The 9,248-nt window shown below is 34.6% G+C and overlaps 1 protein-coding gene across 1 annotated transcript; it reads left to right on the top strand.

Moving 5' to 3' along the window:
* Positions 1–267: 267 nt before the first annotated feature.
* On the top strand, positions 268–8,791 carry LOC132727572 (rho GTPase-activating protein 39-like; the record flags this gene model as incomplete). The annotated part of the gene is made up of 5 exons (XM_060713118.1): positions 268–312; positions 535–607; positions 1,996–2,146; positions 3,019–3,148; positions 8,717–8,791. Coding segments are annotated over exons 1-5 (474 nt in total), but the record flags the coding sequence as incomplete, so codon positions are not given.
* Positions 8,792–9,248: the final 457 nt, after the last annotated feature.

Here is a 9,248-nt window from a genome sequence, read left to right as displayed (position 1 = left end):
AATTAGCGAATCATCAGAAGCGGGCAATATACCCGAACCTCTTATTATTTCTTCAAAATCTATTACATTAGAACGTAAAGAACAACGTGAAGGTAAAGAACGGTTACCTGGATCAGGCTGTAAAAGCCGAGATTCACACTCTCCCTCATCTGAAGTTCTTGCTTTCCTTTTCCTTCCTCTGCGTTTAGGAGGCATGATGCGCAATATAAATTGGTGATTGAAACTGATTTTATCAAGCGATGTTTACAGCACAAGTTCTCAAGCACAATGCTGACGGAAACGGATGTGTCGGTGATATATAGTGTAACCGAGGTAATCCGCATAATTTACCGCCAAAATCAAGGCTGCATACAAATCACGTGAACTTCGTGCGCAAAAATAAAATCAATTATTTGCTATCGAAATAATTCGTCTTATTATCCGTGGGCTATTATATAGAACTTTGTATTGTTGAATAAATTTATTAATTGATAGATTGAAGTTATTAATTGATAGATTGTATAATACATTTCTTGTTTTCTTTATAATTTTCAGGATCCTATAACCAAACCAATGTTGAGAACAACAGACAAGAATGTAAAGAAAGAGGCTGTGGAAGTGTTTAAACATATCCTTTTTTTTAAATTTGCAAATATTTATTGATTTTCTTTCAAATTATACAATATTTTCATATTATATAGAATAAAGAATGGGACTTTGTTTTACTCATGGTTATGGTTACATACAAACGAACTGCTAAAGTCTCACATCTTACTACCGTATAAGTACTTATTTCTGCGGGCTTAATATTCTGCGATTTTTGTTAAAATAAGGGGTTTTAAATTTTTGCGTATCTTATTTCTGCAGTGTTATCATTCTCGCATTGATGTATTTTATTTCTGCGGTTTAATTTAGATATTTTTACAAAATGAACCGATACAAACAGACAACATTTCAAGATTTGTTGATGTAACATGTACATTACTTCCGGTAAACATGCAGACGACTTCTAATGTGTGTTATCGTAATCATCATGTATCAGTATATAAACATTAATAAACAAAGATTAACAACGTGCAATGACAACAATTAATTGTAATACTGCATGTGTATGAATATGAAGTGTGAAAAATAAACAATGTAAAATCGCACGTAGACACAAGAAATTGTACAAATACAAAAGGGTATGTTTATTGCACACGTCAAACTATATATAATAGTTTTATTTTACAAAAAATAGTCAAGCTTAGGGTGAGCGAAAATCATACAAACATGATATTTATTTAAACAAAAAGAACAAGTAAACGAACATTTTATTCATGACGGATACATAAAGAAAACACCGATACCGGTACATGGTAATGTAATTATACAATACCGGTAGTTGACATATTCCGATATAGACATAGTGAAAGGCTTAATTTTCTGCGGTTTTAAAATCTGCGGTGTCCTTAAGAACCGCAGACATAGCAGAAATAAAGTTCCCGCAGAAAAAAGTACTTATACGGTAGTTATATGAAATATTTCTTTCATATTAGGAAGCTATTTAGCTGGCTTATTGCAGGTGGGTAATTATTCTACCCAGGTACTCTCTAGTGACTGTAAAAAATGCACAGAAAACCACCTTGGGTCTTTTGTCAGTAATGCTGGAAAGTTAAATGTAGTCTTTCATTTAAAAAAAAAATGGAGAATTTCTTTAAGAGGTAAAGCAATACTGTATAGAGTTGTGAAATGATTTTTTTCTCTGCCAGTAGGTGGACTCTGTGAAAATATTTCTTTATTTAAATGGTTATTTGATAATGAATTTTATTTCAATTCATCATCATTAAGACAGTCACAGATAATAAAAATGTGCGCTAATTTTCAATAAGCCTATGATGGCTGTACTTCCTAAATTAAATGTTGAAATGTTATTATTCTTAAGTGTTACTGTAATAATGGTCACTTTCAGTGATGGTAACTTTCATATATGATAACTATTAATGATAACTGTTAATTTGCCTTAACTTTAATTACTGATACAGTCATACATGGGAGATAGGAAGACCAAGTTAACCCAGTCCCAGTTGGCTCTCGAGATCACCATAAAAGGATGGTCTGTCGGTCCTGACCTTCGTGATGAAACTTTCATACAGATATGTAGACAAACAACAGAAAATAAGAAAGAGTAAGTATAAATGATAAAATAGGTATATTCCTGTACTCTGAAGCTATTTTGTAAGTGGTAATGGTTACAGACTTTGAATTACCTGCCCTGGATGTTTTTTGGTTTAAGTCTTAATAAGGATATTGGAGACTTTCTTTTGAGAAATTATACTGTGAGATCATGTAAAGTTGGTGGTTTTATCTATTAGGCCAATCTTGCATGAACAGAAATGCATTAATAGGACAGCATGAAATCTTTCTTTCCCAGAAAATGCTGGAAACTCACTAAAAGGAAGTGAGTTTTGTGAATTATATATTTTGTGAAAATTATTTACATGGTATAGGTTTAGTGGCTACACATTTGACTTGTTTTGTGGAGTGCTGGTATTTGAACCACATCCAGCTACATGTAGCTGGTGGAAGAATGATGGTTCTACACAGGTACCTGTTGGTACCTTGAAAGCAGTTGATGTACACAAGAAAGTGACCATATGTTATCCAATAAAATTAATGTGATCTTAAAGCAAAAAAGGAAATAAAAGAATTGTTGAAACATATTCTGATAGTATTCTCAATGCATGTAAATGAATGTTTTTGTTTGAAAATACATGCAAATGTATGTAAATATTTGAAAATATATGAAAATGCCTGATAGTATTCTAAATACATGTAAATGTATATAATTGTTTGAAAATACATGGTAAATGTATATAATTGTTTGAAAATACTTGTAAATGTATGAAAATACATGAAAATGCCTGATAGTATTCTAAATACATGTAAATGTATATAATTGTTTGAAAATACATGTAAATGTTTATAATTGTTTAAAAATACATGTAAATGTATGTAAATACATGAAAATACATGTAAATGTATGTAATATTATTACAGGGACAGTTTACAGAGAGGATGGGAACTAATGGCTATTCTACTGAATTTCTTCCCTCCCACCCAGAAGTTCTATTCCTATCTTGAGGGGTATATCTCCAGACATATAGATCCCAAATATGACCTAGAAAATGTAAGTATTATAAAGTCTGTTTCTAAAATGTAAGATAAAGTCTGTTTTAAAATGTAAGTATTTTGAAGGTGTATCTGTGAGAAAGTCTGTTTAAAAATTGTTTGACCTGTCTGACTGAAATTTAAGTTATTTTTAAGTATTTTGTTTTTCTGTGTCAAGACTTATTTCCAGACATAATATATGTTAATTAAAAAAGGTAAAATAAAGTCTTTTCAAAATATGATAATCAGACAGGGCTTCCTTTGGTGGAAGTCTTGGAGAAAATAACTCTTTCGTGGAGAAACTTACTCCCTAATGTTGGCTTGTGGCATCAAAATTTTAATGCTATGTATGATAATATAACATCCAAATTTTGGACTTTAATGGAAGCTCTGATGTGAAATCAATATTTTTTTATGATATAGAGTAATGTATATGGACAATATACCTAAATAGCTAGAAAATATAAGTAGATTCACAGTCTCCTTTTATGTAACCAGAAATTTTCTATCAATATACCAACACCTTCTAAATATTTGTATTACCAAATACATGTACTGATTATGATTTAGGTCTGTAATTATTAATCTATTTACTCTAAAGTATGGCCCCTAAAAAGAATAATTAAAGTTGCTCTGCATATCTTTAGATACTGAACTGGCCTAGAGGTTATATAACTTTTTTCTGAGCTCTTTCTGAAATCTCAGGGTTTTCATTGGTTGTTTCTAATCTCAGTGTTTTCATTGGTTGTTTTAAATCTCAGTATTTTCATTGGTTGTTTATCTCAGTGTTTTGATTGGTTAGTATGAATTCTTTGTTAGTTTCTGACCAATCAAATATCCGAGATCTGAGTTTCAGCTCAGAAAATTTTTTTAATTATAACCTTGTCTAGTAATTATTATAGATTTAAGATTTATTTCAATATGCAATCAGTGTGAAGTTACTGATGCACAAACCAGGATGTTTTCCTTACTTGTGTTAATTTTTTAGCTCACCTGAGCTTGCTCAGGGTGAGCTTTTAGGATCGGTGAATGTCCGTCGTCCGTCGTCCGTCGTCCGTCGTCCGTCCGGCCGTCCACAATTTCTTGTGAACACTCTAGCGGTCGCATTTTTGCCTCAATCATCATCAAACTTGGTCAGGATGCTTATCTAGTTGAAAGCTCGGATGAGTTCGAACATGGGTCATCTCGGATGAAAAACTAGGTCACAAGAGCTAAAAATAGAAAAACCTTGTGAACACTCTAGAGGTCACATTTTTGACCCAATCATCATCAAACTTGGTCAGGATGTTTGTCTAGGTGATAGCTCGGATGAGTTCGAACATGGGTCATCTCGGATGAAAAAGTAGGTCACAGGAGCTATAAATAGAAAAACCTTGTGAACACTCTAGTGGTCACATTTTTGAACCAATCATCATCAAACTTGGTCAGAATGCTTGTCTAGTCAATTGCTTGGATGAGTTCGAATATGGGTCATCTCGGATGAAAAACTAGGTCACCGGAGCTATAAATAGAAAAACCTTGTTAACACTCTAGTGGTCACATTTTTGACCCAATCATCATCAAACTTTGTCAGGATGCTTGTTTAGATAATAGCTCAGATGAGTTTGAATATGGGTCATCTCGGATGAAAAACTAGGTCACCGGAGCTATAAATAGAAAAACCTTGTTAACACTTTAGCGGTCACATTTTTGCATCAATCATCATCAAACTTGATCAAGATGCTTGTCTAGGTGATATCTCGGATGAGTTCGAACATGGGTCATCTCGGATGAAAAACTAGGTCAGCAGGAGCTAAAAATAGAAAAAACCTTGTTAACACTCTAGTGGTCACAATTTTGACTCAATTGTCATCAAACTTGGTCAGGAAACTTGAATAGGTCATTGCTTGGAATAAATCGAACATGGACATCTCGGATGAAAAACTAGGTCACATGAGCTAAAAATAGAAAAATCTTGTTAACACTCTAGTGGCTACTGTTGTGATCCAAATATTCTGTTAATTGGTCTGAAAGTTTTTTTTGATGATTTCTAAGTCAAGATCAAACATGGGTCATCTTGGATGAAAAACTAGGTCACACCGCCCAAATATGGAAAAACCTTGTTAACATTCTAGTGGTCACATTTTCGACTCGATTATCATCAAACTTGGTCAGGATGCTTGTCTAGGTAATTGCTTGGATTAGTTCGAAATCGCATGTGAAACTAGGTCACCGGAGCTAAAAATAGAAAAATCTTGTTAACACTCTAAGTTGCTACTGTTTTGATCCAAGTATCCTGGAAATTGGTCTGAAAGTTTGTTTTGATGATTTCTAGGTCAAGTTTGAATATGTGTCACCTGGGTTAAAAACTAGGTCGCACTGCTCAAATATGGATAATCCTTGTTAACACTGTAGTGGTCACATTTTTGACTCACCTGTCATGAGACTTGGTCAGAATGCTTGTCTAGGTAATTGTTTGGATGAGTTTGATAATTCAGGTGAGCGATCTAGGGCCATCATGGCCCTCTTGTTTTTATATAACTATGCTTTCCATTGAGGTTATTAATTGGTGCATGTAAAGGTTTCAGATATACAGGATTTGAGTTTTATTGTGAATAATTCATCCAATTACTACATTTATACCCCGGTCACATATTCACGGAATACGCTTACGGAAGAGCCACGGATTAATTCCGGCATCGTCCGTAGCTACCCGTACTGGTCAGTAGCTCTCCGTATTGTAACCGTAATCAAATCGTAGTAGTCCTTGTATATCCGTAGCGATCCTTGACAATTTTTTGAACATGCACAAAAATTTGCTACGGAAAAATCAACCGTAGCGTATCCCTACTAGTCCGTATTAATACGTACTGATACGTACTGGTCCGTACGAAAACCGTACTAGTCCGTACTGATTCGTAGTCCACCAACTTGTCAAGGATTTCCACGGTTTTGTACGGAGAACTACGTATTTGTACGGTTACCCTACGTATAAGCTACGGTTTTAATACGGATTAATACAGCATTGTCACGGAAAGCCACGATCGTAATACGTTGTACTACGGAGAGGGCAAGGATTAGCACGGTCTTATACGGTTTATTGCGTTGCAACAACACGAAACGGTACGGAATGGTACGGTCCACCACTGATTTAGTACGGATGAATTAATTATCATGTACTTTTTCATGGGTATAAATACTACCTTCTTGTTAAAAACAGATATATTTGGGCGGAAACATTTAATAAATGATAATTGCCATTTACTGGCTGCAACTTTATATTGAAATGGCTCAGAATGCGGAGGCAGTGGTCGCGCTGGCTTGATGACATACATAGAAGTAAAAAAATTATATTACTATCGGTACTACAATTATAAGTAATAGAATAACATTTAATGTTACATATTTTACAAACATTGGATCGTGAAATTGGAGTAAATATGTACATAAAACGAAGTGTCTCATAAGCCTCGGAGGCTGGCCTTTGAGTGATAATAAGATTAATTAACAAGCTTTTTACATATTTTTAAAACATAAACATCACGATAATTAATGTAATTGTAAGATGAACAGCAAATCTTAAAATTAAAAGAAAAGCAGTATTGATCAACATTTTTCTTTAATGATAACTAGTCCATATCTTATCAGGTAAGAGAAGACAGACGAGATGGTGGACTAGAGATGGGCTTTTACGAAGACCGCTTCAAGTTTAGTATGAGTCTCTCATGGTCGAACTTGTTGAAAATCCAGCGTCCTTCAAGAAATTCACTTTAATCGGACCTGATGTTCCTCGGGGGTCGGACGCGATTAGGCCGAGTCCTCTCCGCCAAAATCATTGAACTCTGCAATTCGTTTTCTATGTGTTCTTTTCTTTTGAGGCATTTTGAAAATGAGCAAGCAAGAGGTTGTGGACGGATGTATTAGGTCCGTATAGATCCGTGGCAATTCGTTCTTCTCCGTATCAATACGTTCTTCTCCGTATCAGACCGTACTTATTCGCACTAACCCGTGCTTATACCGTAGCAGACCGTAGTGTATCCGTAGTGCGTCCGTCCTGATTCGTGTCGCTCCGTATCAAACCGTGTCGGTCCGTAACAATCTGTGTCTCTCCGGGGGCTTTTGGTGGTAAATCCGTCGGACTCCGTACTCATACCGTTGTGTGTCCGTACTGGAACCTTAGCGGACTACGAAATTTCACATTTCCGAGGTAATCCGTGAACGATTAGACCGTAGCTCTTCCGTGGCATTATCCGTGAATATGTGACCGGGGCATTAGATATCTACAAAATATCTTCCTAATTCTTTATAGGTTATATTTACACTTTGGATAGGACTTTTAAGTTGTTTTCTGTCTGATTTATTTGTGAGACAGTTTTGTGGCTCTTAAAGGGTACTTACTTGCAGTATATTAGTGAGAAATGGGGTATATTAAGATATATGTAAATCAATGAAACTTTGGTATATATTTGATTTTTCTTTATTTTTAGATATTTTATCATATGCAAATGTACATTGTAGTACTTGTTTATAAAGTGTGTTTTGTTTTGACTTTGTCAGTTTGTTTATAACCTTTCTGATATCTCTGTCAAAGTGACTTTGTACAGTATGAATGTTGATGTTGTTACTGTTATATTTGGCAGAAATGCTGATTTAAGCATTATTATGTTTCTATAAACTTGTAGCTTTCTTTCTTGGCTGTTTTACCGTTGACTTAAATTTTTTTGCTTTATATGAAAAAAAATCTTTTTCCTGTTTGATTTTCTTCTTTAAAAAAGTTTTTTTTGGGCCCTACTTAAAGTTTAATCGTGTTTTCTTTCTTTTTTTTTCTTTTTTTTCTTTTTTTTTTGTAATTTAGAATTACATCATCCAATCTTTACCATCATCAGCATCAGTTTGGAAGCAAATGTTAATTGTCTGTATTATTTTCCATGTTATCATCGTACTCCAATGCACTGATTTTGCAATTATAATGTAATTTAGATTATTGTGGTTACCATTTTCACAATGACTGTGGCAAGTGGATGAAAATTGGTTGTAATACAATGTATTTTGTTGGAAAGTTTGCTTTGGACAGTGTTTTATTACCTGTGTTTATATTTTTATGTTCAATCATATATTATGAAGATCATTATTTAGAATTGTTGGATACCCACATTTGATTAACATGTATTCAAGCTGTGATTAAAATGAATTGATTTGTGTATACAGCAACAGGAGCATAAAGGATCAACCAATGAAATCGCGTTTAACAAAATGTATATTCATCATCGGCGAAGGTAAAAACTATCAGTAAAAGTAATTTGCTATGACTTTTTTCTGGAAATTATTCACATTTTTAATATTGAACTTTGCACAGCTGAATTTAATTGGTTGCCTCAGTTTTGTCTGTAATACCTAACATGGTATTGAACGAGCATTTTGATTGGTTTAAGTTGCCTCATGAAATCGTGAGTAGCTATCTTTGAGGCACCTCTTATTGACTGGATATTGGCCAAAAATCCCATGGCTGATAAATGTTAATAGTTCGGCCGTGGGTATCCTACAATGATTATTTAGCTGTTATTGTGTGTTTTATTATCATTATTTTTATCGCCTATTTTGTCAACAGTTTAGCCTCGCCGCTGGTGCAACACCCAGCGGGATAAGATATACAGACATCATTGATGACGAACATTATAATCATGTAAGGAATACTCATGCAATATTCAGCATGCTGGGTTCATAGTGGTCACTAATACATTTGAGCCGCGTCACGACAAAACCAACATAATGGGTTTGCGACCAGCATGGATCCAGACCAGCCTGCACATCCGCGCAGTCTGATCAGGATCCATGCTGTTCGCTTACAAACCCTATTACAAGTAGAGAAACTGATAGCGAACAGCATGGATCCTGATCAGACTGCGCGGATGCGCAGGCAGGTCTGGATCCATGCTGGTCGCAAAACCATTATGTTGGTTTTGTCATGACATGGCTCATTTATCACTAACATTATTATAATAGCTTTTGTATTTATACCTTAGTTCTTTACTTGCTTCCACATCTTAGTTTGGTTTCTCTGTTGTTTTTCAGTTTGTTTCTTTTTGTGGAGATGGTGGGGGGGGGGGGGGGGTGATTTTTGTTTTTCCCGCAGATGGCTA

This window comes from Ruditapes philippinarum, unplaced genomic scaffold (genome assembly GCF_026571515.1).
Source record: "Ruditapes philippinarum isolate M1 unplaced genomic scaffold, ASM2657151v2 ctg23687_1_1_1_1, whole genome shotgun sequence".
NCBI lineage: Eukaryota > Metazoa > Mollusca > Bivalvia > Venerida > Veneridae > Ruditapes > Ruditapes philippinarum.
Note: the sequence above shows the minus strand (reverse complement) of the source record. Positions and strands in the feature narration are given on the sequence as shown.